Below are 15205 nucleotides of genomic sequence, written 5' to 3'. Positions count from 1 at the left end.
ATATGCCCCAAGACTGCCAAATACATTGAGGTGGAGACCTCACATGGGCCAAATTATGATTCAGTGACTGAAAAAGAAAAGAAAGATTAAGCAAGAGATACAGGACAAATCATACTTTTTTCTTTTCTTTAATAGAAAGGCATCAAGATGAAGGTTCTTTCAGCCCCTTTATTGTAAAAGCAAAGGGTGTTAATTTGCACCCTTTTACCACAAACAACCCAGCCCACCCACCCCAACATCAGGCAGGAGAAACAAACACATTTACACAGTAATACGTCTGAATGCTGTGACTCCCAGCAAATAAAGCTATTTTTTTTTTCTTCAAGGAAAGACAAATAAATCACAATTGTTTTTTTTTTTTTAAGATTATGCAAGAATAACCCCTAATACCACACAAAGAGCAAATAAGGTTTGGGAGAAACAGAATGCACAATTACAGAGACAGACTATGCCTATGTTTTTTAACACTTTGGACAGTTCCAAATTGTGTTCCAGTTACTGTTTTTAAAGTGACGGAAAGATTTAAAGGAATAATGAATTAATATGTTAATTTCCTTTTCACCCTCATGTCATTCCAAACCTATTTCACTTTACAGCTGCATTTTTTCCAACTGGATGAAAGTGAAGTCCTGGAAGGACCAGGACTTCACTTTCATCCAGTTGAAAAGAATTCTGGACATATATATATATATAGCTTGGACAATCCACTTAATATCTTCTTTTGTGGAATATAGAAAGTCATACAATACAGGTTTGGAAAGACATAAGGGTGAGTAAATTATCACAATTTTCATTTTGGAGTGAGCTATTACTAGTAAAACTATTTGTTTTAATAATCAAAACAATCAGAACTAGGTGCTTTTCTAATTGTTTATGTTGGAGCAATGACATTTTCATAATTCTTAATTAAAGAATGGTAGAAAAGAGAATGCAAAACAATACTGCAAGCACATCTTAAAACTTTGAAGATGTGTTTGACTGGTAAAGGGTGCAATACTTGAAAAAGACAAGGCTTCATGAATTTGCAAGGCATTGCCAAGAACAGCCTGAGCACAATACAGCTGATAGTTCCACCACACTAGGCTTCTGAAGGCAGGGAGAACAAGGAGTAGGACAGACAAGGTAAAATTATACACAATCATTAAATCATTTCCTCAGCTGTCATATTTATACACTTTTGTGCTCAATGTGCCTTTATAAAATAACTTCTCTTTAAGCAAAACAACAACAACAAAATCAAAACACAGGAGACAGCAGTCAATATCCAGAAAAAGCACTGGTCTAACAAGAGCAACATTTTTCCATGCCACAAGCTTCAGATGTCATCTCACATACACACTTTTTTTCATTCTTTACTTTAATAAACACAAGAATTCATTTTCTGAACAGTCCTCACCAGTGTTGACAGGTTCACCAAGCAAAAGTGCCGGGTTCGGTGAAAACAAGAAAAAAACAAGACAGCATTGTACAAATCCATGCAAAAAGCACTTTCATTCTCCACTATGTTTAGGTTGATAGATGTGTGAACATGCTCAACGGATCATTATAGAAGATATATTTAACCTTTACTAGTCCATGTGGGTGAAATATTATGCCGGAACATCTCTGCTTCTCTTAAAGGCCACTTTGCGCTTTTAGGAAGAGACTGACTAAGAGAGATTGGTAAGCTGAACAACTGAAAAGCTTCCAAGAAGAGACAGATCAAACACGAAATCCAGTTGAACAAACTATAGAGGTAAAAAAAATAAACAAAAAGCAAAACTAACAAAAACTGAGAAATAAAAAAGAAACTCAGCAGTGTTGATATTTAGGTATTACAGTACCAAGACAAATGCACTGGGAATATCATCTATTTTATAACAGTATCCTTTACCCGGTTTTTTTAATTCTCTTTCTCATACACACATACACACACAAACACACACCCCTACTTCTAAGGGAGAACGAAACCCTCACTGGCCACGCCCCTCAAACTTCATCAGCCAATCACCTCCCTCGCCTAGCATGCTTGACAGCTCCACTGCAGTGCTGATGTCATGGGCGGGTTTCAAGAGACCGTCTTTAGTCTGTAGAGCTTCAGTGTGGTTCTTTCATCCATCCATCCTTTCCACAACTGCATTCAGTCTGGAGTACTTCTCCATGTCTCCTTCCCTCGTTCTCTACAGAGATGTGGAAGGAAGCTTTTTCACCCGTCTCTGCGCCAGGAATGAGGATTCGATGGGCTTCAGCTCAGGGGGTGGTTGGGAACTCTTCAGTGCTGAGTATGTGGCAGCCATCGCCCCCTGTGAGGAGAGAGTTGGTGAAGTAATAGACCACCATTTACTGTTCTATATAATAAATGTAAGAGCCTCATGGCTGTGATACCTTGACAAGCTTGGCATCTTGATGTTGTAGCTGGCTGCTGGGAAGTTTGTCTCTCTGAATGATCCACGGATGCTTCAGGACCTGCTTGGCTGTGAGTCGCTGGTGAGGATCCACATGGAGCATCTTAGAGACCAGATCCTGCATGGAAAATCATGTGTGTGAGGAAAATAAAAACCCTGTCGGAGCGGTTTGAATGGCTGTGTGGATGGGGGTGGGGTCATGGCCTACTTTGGCAGCATCAGACACCGCGTCCCAGTTGCCTCCTGTCAGAGTAAAGCGTCCGCTCCCTATCCGACTCAGAATCTCTTCTGGAGTGTCTTCTGGTCCGTTGGCAAATGGTGTAAAACTGGGACAATTAAAAACCATAGGAAAAATGAGTGTGAGTGTGTTTTCAAATTTTATGCATGGAAACTGAATGTGCGATATTTATTAATAATGGGAGTGAATTTGTGTGTGTTCTTACCCAGCAAGCATAGTGTATAGTAATACTCCAAGACTCCAAATGTCACAGCCCTCATCATAGCCCTGTCTTTTCAGTACCTGCAACACAAAATGATAACTTTCAGCACAGTTATTGAGAATAATACTCAAAACTGTACTGTACAGAGATCATACTGACACCAGAAAATTTAAAGCCACATAGTACAAACTGTCCTTTGCTACGAATAACTTCACACAAAGTCCCAGCAAATGTGTTTTTCACTATCACTGTAGTTCATAACATTGGGCATTTAATATGTTTATTGGTCTACACAGAATTCCTCCGTCTACTGTGAGAAAAAACACTCACCTCGGGTGCTACAAAGTTGGCAGTATAGCAGGGCGTCATGAGGAGGCCATTATCTGCCCGGAGCTGCTTGGCAAAACCGAAATCACAGATGCGCAGAGATTCTGGATTTCCAGACTCATCAACATATAGAATATTACTTGGCTTCAGGTCCCTGTGCACAACCTTGTGGAAAAAAAAACAAACAAAAAAGACACAATCCTGGTTGGATTTTAAAAATCATTAAAATTTTCCTGCATGATTCAGAGACAGCTACACATCTATCTGCCATCTTTAGGTGCCAAAATTTATATGCGCCAACTTGTAACTGTACCATTAATAGAGAAAGAAACAGACATTATATAAAGTTTCACGTTGAGTGTTAAAATAGGCAATTGTACCATCTCAAATAAGATGATACCTTAAGTAATAATATAGTTTTAATATTACTTAAGTCTATATGGCACAAATTATTTTAGCAACATGTTTAAATGTAAACGTAGTGTTATTGCCCTCAATCCCTCTTTACTATTATACTGGGGTAAGAATTAAATGAAGAGTGGTTTAATATAATTGATTTGAGTCAATTTTTTCCATTCTACAAGTGTTACAATTGCCCCTAATCCCAGTTTACCATTATATCAGGGTAAGATTTCAAGGAAGAGTGGTTTAATTGAATTGATTTGAGCCCATTTTTTCATTTTTCAAGCTCTGCTATAATATGTGCTATAAAAGGATGATATTAGGCCTCAGAAGCATATCTAATGTGGTTCTTCTGGGAAAGATGTCAACATAAAACTATTTAATCACAATAACTGTTGCAAACAGAGGAGAGGGAACAGAGAGGAGTAGAACGGAAGAGGGCCTAGGGAAGAGCCCTGGGGAACACCCTTAGAGAGGAGGGGGAAAGAAAGGCTCTGTCACAAGTTGTGAATCATAATAACATATTTTGTTTATTTATAAACATATTTGTAGCAGGTTTTGATCTACAAGACAAATGTAACTGTGTTTGTCCATGCATGTTTTCTCACCCCCTGACAGTGCAAGTATTCCACAGTCTTTGTGATAGTGTGCAGCACAGCACTAGCCTCTCTTTCTGAGAAAAACGTCTGCTTGAGGATTCTGTCCAGCAGTTCACCTCCTCGCATCAGCTCAGTGACCAGATACACCTGCTTCCCATTATCATACACCTGCACCAGAAGTTTTTTTTTTTTTTTAATTAAATATGGAGTATTTAGCTCCCTGTATTGTGTGCATATATTACATTTCAATAATGCAGATGATTTCTGCAGATCAGTTAATTGTGAAATGGTATGCTGTTGTACTTACATCTTTGAGAGTGATGATGTTGGGGTGCTGGCCGTATCTCAGCAGGATCTCAATCTCTTCTGATGGGTCAGTGCTTGTTTTATCAATTACCTATCAGAATTATACAATAAATAATGTACAGTATTAGTTACTTGAAGACCACATGTATCTAAAACTCTTTTAGTGAACATAGCCTTTTTGTTGATGATGTTCAGTTAAAGAGCATTCAACAACAAATATTATATATATATATATATATATATATATATATATATATATATATATATATATATATATATATATATATATATATATATATATATATATATATATATATATATAAAAGAAATATAGCTTTATACTGTCTGAAACAGATTTTAGTATTTTTAACTACAGTTTATTTTCTAAAAAAAACCCAAAAGGATCCGAATCGACTGTAAAATGCAGTTTCATCAAAAACAGAGTCACAGATGCTTAGGTAACCTAACCAATAATGCTGATGCCAAAGAAAGAAAAGATAATTCAAAGCCACGTCAGTACAAAATTTAGAGAGGTTAACGATGTGAGGCTCTAACCTTCACTGCATACTCAGTGTTGGTTGCTTTGTGTATGCAGCGTTTGCAGACAGAGAAAGAGCCCATGCCGATGTACTCCTTCAGTATGTAACCATCACTGAACAAGATGTTCTTACCGTGAAGCTGCTGCTTGGAGACAGATACACAAGAGAGAGAGTATTAGAACGGCCACACACACACACACACACACACACACACACACACACACACAGGCACCAATAGTAAAATCTAATAATTATAATGAACACTGTACACACTGATTACATTCTTTTAAACAAGGCTCAAACACTTCAAACTATTATTACAGTTTGAACTCAACACAACGAGTGCTGGATAGACACAGTATGATGATATAAATAATACAGAGTAAAGCAATTTACTTTGCACAGAACAAAATTTTCACTAATAGCATCCTTCATTAACATTTAACCACTGAATCATCATCTCCATTAAAGTGCATTACACTCACTCTTACATAAATCAAAGTGAAAAGACAGAAATACTGCTACCTAGTGGTCAGCCATTTCAAGCTCACTTAATCATAAATCGCAGAATGACTGAAGTATGTTCAGGGTTCAAAACAAGTTGTAGTCTAACCTCAAGCAATTTAATGGTTTCATAAGTGAACACCCCTTAAACAGTAGTTGCAGGTGTTAAAGTCAGATATCCTTATTACTTTCATCATTGCATAAGAATTACAGAATTTATCAACTTTAAACAACCATGACAAGAAAAACTGGACACTGTAACTAGGTACAAAAAAACTAATTATGTTCTGTGCTAATTAACAGCATTCCCCTGGTTAACTTAAGTTTAACCTGAGCCCCCGTAATACTGTCGTACACTGTCATAAAAGCTGACAAGGAATGTCACATTAAACACAGCTAAATGCTGATTTTGTACGTTTGCCCACTGGTTTTGTACGTTTGCCCACTGACAAAAAAATGATCAGTCTATAATTTTAATGGTAGGTTTATTTGAACAGTGAGACAGAATAACCAAAAAATCCAGAAAAACGCATTTCAAAAAAGTTATAAATAGATTTGCATTTTAATGAGTGAAATAAGTATTTGATCCCCTATCAAACGGTGAGGAATAAGCCCAGAACTACACGGGAGGATCTTGTCAATGATCTCAAGGCAGCTGGGACCATAGTCACCAAGAAAACAATTGGTAACACACTATGCCATGATGGACTGAAATCCTGCAGTGCCCGCAAGGTCCCCCTGCTCAAGAAAGCACATGTACAGCCCATCTGAAGTTTGCCAATGATTCAGAGGAGAACTGGGTGAAAGTGTTGTGGTCAGATGAGACCAAAATCCAGCTCTTTGGCATCAACTCAACTCACCGTGTTTGGAGGAGGAGGAATGCTGCCTGTGACCTCACCGTCAAACATGGAGGTGGAAAGATTATGCTTTGGGGTTGTTTTTCTGCTAAGGGGACAGGACAATTGCACCGCATCAAAGGGACGATGGACGGGGCCATGTACCGTCAGGGCCAGGGCTTTGAAAATGGGTCGTGGACACACAGCCAAGGCAACAAAGGAGTGGCTCAAGAAGAAGCACATTAAGGTCCTGGAGTGGCCTAGCCAGTCTCCAGACCTTAATCCCATAGAAAATCTGTGGAGGGAGCTGAAGGTTCGAGTTGCCAAATGTCAGCCTCGAAACTTTAATGACTTTAATGACAAAATCCCTCCTGAGATGTGACCTCTGTCATTGCCAACAAGGGTTTTGCCACCAAGTACTAAGTTATGTTTTGCGAAGGGGTCAAATACTTATTTCACTCATTAAAATGCAAATCAATTTATAACTTTTATGAAATGCGTTTTTCTGGATTTTTGTTGTTGTTGTTGTTATTCTGTCTCTCACTGTTAAAATAAACCTACCATTAAAATTATAGACTGATAATTTCTTTGTCACTGGGCAAACGTACAAAATCAGCAGGGGACCAAATAATTTTTTTCCCCACTGTATTTTGACATATAATAGATCATTAACCTGTACCACAGGGTGTGGAGGGGGCTGAGAGGGCTCTTCTTTGCCCTCCTCCTCTAGCATTGCTGTGGCAACAAAGCTGAAGCCTCGGAAGAGCTGATGAGCCCCTGCGCTGGGGGGAACGCCTGGGGAATCTGAGAAAGGCCAAGAAGCAGAGAAACCATGAAGCCCACACTCATATTCCACATTATCCATGCTGATGACATTTGAAAAAAATTCCCAAAGTTCCAAATTTACTGCAGTGAGTTCAGCTTGAAGATCAAGATGAAACTACAGCCATCTGTTGTATGGCTACCCTATTCATGAAGAGATCTCAGAAACTATGAATGAGAGAGTTCACCCAAAAATTTATATTGTGATTATTATGTCATTCAATTCTTTATTTATTTTTTATTTTTTGTGACATAGGAGATGCTGAGCAGAATTTTCACGCTGCTCTTTTCCATGAAATAAAATTGATCATTAGATGTAACAAATCTTGCAAGACTTTAGTGAATAATTTCAATTTGGTCTGCCCCTCAATCAGGGATAGGCTTCAGAAGACTTGATATATAGCGTCTGGTGCTGTAATTGTATTTTTTATCCTTTTTGGAGTTTGACAGCCTCTGGTCTCCATCCACATTTATTATATGTATAAGAGCAACTTTCTGATAACATTCTGCTCAGTTCTTTTTGTTTTTAAAAGAACAAAACCAATCGTTTAGGTTTCAAACAATGTGAGGGCGGGGAATTTCATTTTTACGTGAACCATCTCTTTACATTCTCCAGTAGTTTGTTTTGAATGTCAACAACTCTTGCCATGATCCAAAAAAAAAAAAAAATCAAATTGAGCACAAGTAGTAACGAGACTAGACACAGATCATAGAAATGATCCCTCACCTTTAGGGGTACGAGAAGTGAACTCTGAGTCAAAGTAAAAGGTGTCATCAGGTCTGGCCACAGCTGGCTTGAATGGAGGTTTTATTTCTCGTCTAAAGAGTTTCTGAAAATAAATAAAATATTTTTTCGCACTGAAGCCTTTAATAGACATATTCCAATAGATCTGAAGAACTTACATTCCAATCAATCGTCATGAAGAATGCATGCCGTTTGATTTCCTCAGCTCCATCTGGTCCAGATCCTGGTAACAGTTAGTGTATGAATAAAACACTTAATTTGAAAATACAGCACATTAAATGGAATTCTCCTGTCAACTACTTTTATCTAACGTGCCAAATATAATTTTAATATAATAAAATTGACTTAACTGGAAAAGGAAGCTTATAGCATGATTACATTTTAAAACACTAGATTTTAAAAAGTGTACATAAAACAATCTGTGTATTTATTACCCAGTCTGTTAGTAGGGTTCCTCTTGAACAGAGCTCTCAGTAAGCTTTGAGCTTCAGTGCTTAGGAACTGAGGCATCCCTAACCTCGCTCTGAAGAGAAAACCAAAAAATAATTATGACTCAAAAACTGATCAATGTTCACAACATATATGCTACTGTACAAAAGTTTCAGTAAGATATTTTGATGTTTTCGATGAGAAATTCCAATAGAACAGCATTCATTCGAAATTGAATTATCATAACATTATAAATGACTTACTGTCATTTTTGATCAATTTAATGTCTCCTTGCTGAATAAAAGTATTAATTTAGTGCAGGCAAAGGCAATATTAATACATGATAGAGATCAATTGTTGTTTAACAGCTTATTTTGTTTTTCTTCCAACAGCTTGCTAGTAACAAATTAGGCAAACCAATGAAATGGAAAATGATGCACTGAAGACAATTTCATAGGGGAAAAAATTTGCCTAATTATAACATAAAACACATTTATCCTAAATGCTTCATTTAAAAACAAATTTGAGAACATTGTTTAAAGACGCTATAAAAAGAACAAAACTAAATGGATCCTCACTTCAGAATGAGATTCATTGTTTCTTTTCTGTCTTTTCCCTGGAATGGCAGTGAACCTGTAAGCATCTCAAACTGTAAACAGAAAAAGAGAAATAGAAAAAAAAACTATTAAAGCAAATAATATTAGACAAAATATAAATTGACAGCAAAGCAGGTTTTCTCCACTTCTGCATGAATCCGTTCATACCATCAGTACCCCAAATGACCACCAGTCAGCACTGTGCATGTGTCCCTGCCGGTTAACCACCTCTGGAGCCATGTACTCCACTGTCCCACAGAAGGAGTAAGCCTTCTTCTCATGGTCGATAGCCTCCTTACACAGTCCAAAATCTGAGAGAAAAAAACAAAAACAAATACACCAATTAACATTATGACTAAAGTATGTCTAAATCCTTTGGTAAACCAGTGTTTTTATTGTACCTGTGAGTTTGATATGTCCCTCTTCGTCCAGGAGGATACTAGAAAATAGAACACGGAAAATGTATTTGTTAAGTGAGTCACGTTAAAATAAAAAATCTAAAAGAACATCACACTCACGCTTGACAGTAGGTAGCTGAATTCATGGTGTGTACATGTGTCTACAATGTCAAGCATCTCCTCAGTGAGTTTATGTTTTGTGTGTGTGTGTATATAAGTACTTCTCAGGTTTGAGATCTCTGTAGATGATGCCGAGACCGTGCAAGTGATCTAGACCAAGTGCCAGTTCAGCCAGATAAAACTTTACATCTTCTTCTGTGAACATCACCTGAACACCAAAGAGATGGTGTGAATACAATGTAGACAAAGAATAGAATATTGCGCTCGTTGATATGAGTACTATATACCTCTTTTGACAGCCTGGTGAATAGATCCCCTCCTCTGAGGAAGTCCAGGATCAGATAGAGTTTACCCTCAGTCTGAAAAGCTGAACACACACACCCACAAAGAAGTGTGCTTGAAGTTAATCTGATCCATTAGTCATTAATGATAAGCTCCTACAGCTACCTCTATAATTTAAGGCCTCCGTCAAGCAGGTAAAATGCAAGATTATGATGTTCAATTACTCAAATTAACGTAATGACCCTGCAAACATGGACTCTGAACTGTAAACAAATCTTTTTACTCTTTACATTAATTTAAGGACTAGAATCATTCAGGAACATTGAACTGAAGTCATTTAATAATTTCTACTAAATAAATTCACATACAGCATAGCAATTCAATAATAGTGCCTTTTGTGACATTTCAAAGAATAGTTCATTCAAAAATGAAAATCGTCATAATTTACTCACCATCATGTGACTGAAGCATCAAAAAGCATGCAAATGCCAAAAGACCAAACTTTAAGTTTTTATTCAGTAATTATCTTCCCATCCAAGAGCTGTTAACTATTGCAACCAAACTGAGTCAGTGAGTTGAATCTGAGAATCAGAGTAGGCTGATTTGTGACTGAATCACTGAATCAATGAATCAACTTATTCACTGAAATGATCCAACATAATCTGACTTCCCTACTTCACACGACTTCACTGTCAAATCAATGGATGGCCAGATTTTTAGTGAATAACAACTTAAATTTTTCATGTTCATCAAACAAATCTATTGCGTGACTTCTGAAGTCTTGGAATAGGCTGCTTTTATGATACTTTAATGGTGCTTCTGCAGTCAACATTAATTGAAATTACATGGGAAAGCAGTACCAGCACAGTCCTCAGAATCTCTCATTTTCAGGGTGTCAAGTCTCTCACAGAGACAGGCAGCATGAGCCTCAACAGTGCAACATTGATACCAGAAATACACTATCCATTATCAATCGCTGTTTACGCTGAATGTAATAAAATGTCACTTAAATTTTAATCAAGCTATTTGTCCCGTCGGGCAAGTAAAATCCTCAAGCAATTTTTCAGTAAACTTGCATTAACCCATTTAAAGCAGCTAGGAGGCTTGTCAGCGAGCTGGTGGTATTCGACCTGCATTCTGCTACCGCAACTCTCTCTGATGACGCAGTAACTACGGGGGGAATCTTCCGTCTGTCCAATGATTGTAAACAGTCACTGGGTCCGTCAGACTGGTGAAACTTTTGCGGAAATGAGACCGAAGATATTTAAGACCCACTGAATCTGAATTTAATACATTTTAAGACTTTTTAAGGAATAAAAACTGCCACCCTGTGCCAGCAGGAGGTGCTTTCAAACTTCAGACCTATAACTGTTTCCCCAGTAACGGCAGAACACAAAGCAGCGCAGCACCGGACTTTGAAACGTGCAGCGCTTATGTTTATAGAGCCCTGCAAGGGCCTCAAATTTAGGCCCTAGCCCGGCCCTGGCCCGAGATGCTCAGGGTCCGGCCCGTGTCCGACAGCTTATCAGAATTACTGGCTCGAGCCCATCATTTTTTCCCCCCTTCTCCCAAAACGGCTATTAAAATAGTTCAGCTTTGTGTGTAATGACAAAGTGATTATATTTCATTTCGTTTTTTTAGTTTAGTCAAACGTTTGGAGCATTTTATTTGTTCGTTAAATAGAAGTTTGTGTTTTTTAAAGTAACGACCAAGCGGCCAGAGGCAGACAGTGAGCCTATGTTTGACCAATTTAGCCTTCTCAAATCATCACGACTTGCCTAAAATAAAATCTATAGATATAAAACAGTTCAAACATATAACAATGTTTAAACGTTAAACCTAGAACGTGAAACCTATCTCCAATAGTTTGTGCAGAGAGTGGAAGCTAACGCACGCTTTGCAGGACATTGGAGGCGCCAGCGTGATCACTAGCATTTTTTTCAGTGGATACTAGGGCTGGGTATCGACTTCGATACTTTTTAGGCACCGACCGAATTGCCTCGATACCACCCAGTATCGAAAAACGTCTTGTCGTCTTGTCGTAAGGGGTTAATCTCATCAATGTCAGTGAGGCCTAGGTGTGTTTGACTAGAAGCGACACGCCGCAGATTGAACAATCAGTGTTTTGATCAGTGTTTGACATCCGTGAGAGCGACTCGGAAGCGTATGGAGCAGTCTGCTACTACACACAGACTGAAGCTCGCGGTGATTTCAGCGTCTGCCGTCTCACTAAATGAGGACATAAACACATGATCAATATCTCCAGAACTGCTCTGAGTCTCACTTCATGAGCATTTTACCGTTTGATTTGAGCAAAACTAGCATCATATCATATACACACAGAACTGTAAAGTATTCACGGCAACCCGTCAAAATAAAAGTTCGGTTTAACTTGGAAGACACTGCGGCAGAAATATATTACAGTACTATTGTTCAGCAGACAGTACATACTGCTACTACTAGGCTACTATTAAAATTATTAAAACTTTATTTTTTTTTAGTAATGATCACACAACATTTCTTCCATGTTTTAATTTTAATAGTAAACCACCTTTGTTTGCCAAAATAAATAAATAAACTTTGATTTTCAATAATTTAAAGATAAATGAAATTAATGTTTCATGCCAGATACAGAACACAGAATTTCTGAGGAAAAATTTTCATAAGGCTATTTTAAGAATAAATTTGAATAAACTAAGTTGTTTTTAAGCATTCAAATAATTAGACACACTACACCAGAATTTAATAACAATAAAACATATGGTGAAAGAAAATAAAACGCCCACTTATGAAAGTTGATAAAGATTTTCAATTTCTTGAAGTCTTCAACAACCTAGAATAAATGAATAGAAATGATGATTCTGTCTGAGCTATGTGTTTTAAATTGAAGACGCACTAGTGTAAATGTAGCATAACAGATGTGTAAACTGAAAACTATTTGAACTTTATTAAAATTATTTGCACTGATTTATTGTGTCGGATATATTTTGTTCCTTTGTGCAGTGGCTCAGGAGATGAGGCTTTGAGTCTGTATAAATGTCAACAAGCTGACATTTATACAGAAAGATTTAAATTACTACTTAAAATAAAACAAATCAAAAACAAAAACTCCTTAATTATAATCATAATCCGTAAAGATGCATTTCTCTCTAAAGGCTCTCTCTAAATACAGGTGCTGGTCATATAATTAGAATATCATTAAAAAGTTGATTTATTTCACTAATTCCATTCAAAAAGTGAAACTTGTATATTATATTCATTCATTACACACAGACTGATATATTTCAAATGTTTATTTCTTTTAATTTTGATGATTAGAGCTTACAGCTCATGAAAGTCAAAAATCAGTATCTCAAAATATTAGAATATTTACATTTGAGTTTCAATAAATGACCATCCCTACAGTACAAATTACGATTATCTCTTGTTCTTTGAAACCATAATAATGGAGAAGACTGCTGACTTGACAATGATCCAGAAGATGAACATTGATGCCCTCCACAAAGAGGGTAAGTCACAGAGGGTCATTACTGAAAGGTGTGGCTGTTTACAGAGTGCTGTATCAAAGCATATTAAATGCAAAGTTGACTGGAAGGAATAATTTGGGTAGGAAAAGGTGCACAAGCAACAGGGATGACTGCAAGCTTGAGAATACCGTCAAGCAAAGCTGATTCAAACACTTGGGAGAGCTTCACAAGGAGAGAACTGAAGCTGGAGTCAGTGCATCAAGAGTCACCACGCTCAGTCGTCTTCAGGAAAAGGGCTACCAAGCCACTTCTGAACCAGAGACAACGTCAGAAGCGTCTTACCTGGGCTGTGGAGAAAAAGAACTGGACTGTTGCTCAGTGGTCCAAAGTCCTCTTTTCAGATGAAAGTAAATTTTGCATTTCATTTGGAAATCAAGGTCCTAGAGTCTGGAGGAAGAGTGGAGAGGCACAGAATCCAAGTTGCTTGAAGTCCAGTGTTAAGTTTCCACAGTCTGTGATGATTTGGGCTGCCATGTCATCTGCTGGTGTTGGTCCACTGTGTTTTCTGAAGTCCACAGTCAACGCAGCCACCTACCAGGAAATTTTAGAGCACTTCATGATACCTTCTGTTGACAAGCTTTATGGAGATGCTGATTTCATTTTCCAACAGGACTTGGCACCTGCACACAGTGCCAAAGCAACCAGTATCTGGTTTAAGGACCATGGTATCCCTGTTCTTAATTGGCCAGCAAACTCGCCTGACCTTAACCCCATAGAAAATCTATGGGGTATTGTGAAGAGGAAGATGCGATATGCCAGACCCAACAATGCAGAAGAGCTGAAGGCCACTATCAGAGCAAGCTGGGCTCTCATAACACCTGAGCAGTGCCACAGACTGATCGACTCCATGCCACGCCGAATTGCTGCAGTAATTCAGGCAAAAGGAGCCCCAACTACATATTGAGTGCTGTACATGCTCATACTTTTCAGTTGGCCAAGATTTCTAAAAATCCTTTCTTTGTATTGGTCTTAAGTAATATTCAAATTTTCTGAGATACTGAATTTGAGATTTTCCTTAGTTGTCAGTTATAATCATCAAAATTAAAAGAAATAAACATTTGAAATATATCAGTCTGTGTGTAATGAATGAATATAATATACAAGTTTCACTTTTTGAATGGAATTAGTGAAATAAATCAACTTTTTGATGATATTCTAATTATATGACCAGCACCTGTATAATGAGGAGATGGCGAGTCAGGATCGGCAACTTCATCCTTGCGACACAGACTCAGAAAACATTACTTTATTAGTAAATAATTCAATTATCTCCTTACTATTTCCCCCTGACATATTCATGGTAATTACTTTTGCCGGTGCTTTGCAGCAAGCTTTAGCCTATTGCATGCGTTTGAACTCAGAACACTTCAGCTGCGCTGACAGCACACATGCTGCTGCTGGACACTAAACACTGTCGAGCCGCTCTTGACAGTCGCGTAGCATGGTCTCGTGTTGTTTCCACCAGCGCTTTTTCATCACTAATTGATGGATGTCTAAAATATAAAAATAAGGAGAAGCCTAAAACAGGTCCGAGGCCCAGCCCGCGTCTTAACTATGACGTGAAAATTGGCCCGAATCCCGGCCCTAGGGGTGTAAAAAAGTCGGGGCCCGTCAGGCCCGGGCTGTAATGCAGGGCTCTACATCATGTTTATTTGATAAAATCATAGCCTTTTGAAGTTTAATCGTCACATTAAGCTGTCTTGCAATTCTGGTCTGTACCCAAATTTAAGACCTCTTGAAATCATAATTTAGACTTTTTTGTACAATGTAAGACTTTTTATGACCTTAAATTTGATACAATTAAATTTAAGACTTTTTAAGGACCCGCGGGAAACCTGCTTTTCTTTACCATGGAGTTTTATGGATTTGGAATCTCATGACAATGAAAAAATGATGACGTAATTTTCATTTTTGAGTAAACTATTCCTTTAAGGAAGGGGAAATGGCAT

General features: G+C 37.8%; 1 protein-coding gene across 5 annotated transcripts in view; it reads right to left on the bottom strand.

The window, feature by feature from the left end:
* Nucleotides 1-236: 236 nt before the first annotated feature.
* The window catches only part of rps6ka1 (ribosomal protein S6 kinase a, polypeptide 1), a 67538-nt gene continuing 52569 nt past the window's right edge, over nucleotides 237-15205 (bottom strand). For 4 of the 5 annotated variants that reach the window (XM_058749038.1, XM_058749039.1, XM_058749040.1 and 1 more), the window contains 17 exons: nucleotides 9735-9814; nucleotides 9549-9655; nucleotides 9331-9368; nucleotides 9098-9240; nucleotides 8912-8982; nucleotides 8339-8427; nucleotides 8063-8127; nucleotides 7887-7989; nucleotides 7011-7141; nucleotides 5014-5139; nucleotides 4460-4549; nucleotides 4162-4320; nucleotides 3155-3316; nucleotides 2828-2904; nucleotides 2593-2710; nucleotides 2365-2502; nucleotides 237-2282 (listed from right to left, as the gene is read on the bottom strand). In XM_058749038.1, coding sequence (XP_058605021.1) covers nucleotides 2160-2282; nucleotides 2365-2502; nucleotides 2593-2710; nucleotides 2828-2904; nucleotides 3155-3316; nucleotides 4162-4320; nucleotides 4460-4549; nucleotides 5014-5139; nucleotides 7011-7141; nucleotides 7887-7989; nucleotides 8063-8127; nucleotides 8339-8427; nucleotides 8912-8982; nucleotides 9098-9240; nucleotides 9331-9368; nucleotides 9549-9655; nucleotides 9735-9814 — 1820 coding nt within the window. In that variant the 3' untranslated portion in view covers nucleotides 237-2159. The remainder of the gene's footprint in view (nucleotides 2283-2364; nucleotides 2503-2592; nucleotides 2711-2827; nucleotides 2905-3154; nucleotides 3317-4161; nucleotides 4321-4459; nucleotides 4550-5013; nucleotides 5140-7010; nucleotides 7142-7886; nucleotides 7990-8062; nucleotides 8128-8338; nucleotides 8428-8911; nucleotides 8983-9097; nucleotides 9241-9330; nucleotides 9369-9548; nucleotides 9656-9734; nucleotides 9815-15205) is intronic. The other variant, XM_058749037.1, reaches the window with a different exon arrangement.

Source organism: Onychostoma macrolepis, chromosome 17 (assembly GCF_012432095.1).
Source record: "Onychostoma macrolepis isolate SWU-2019 chromosome 17, ASM1243209v1, whole genome shotgun sequence".
Classification (NCBI taxonomy): domain Eukaryota; kingdom Metazoa; phylum Chordata; class Actinopteri; order Cypriniformes; family Cyprinidae; genus Onychostoma; species Onychostoma macrolepis.
The sequence above is the reverse complement of the archived record's forward strand: the minus strand, read 5'-3'. Positions and strand labels throughout refer to the sequence as shown.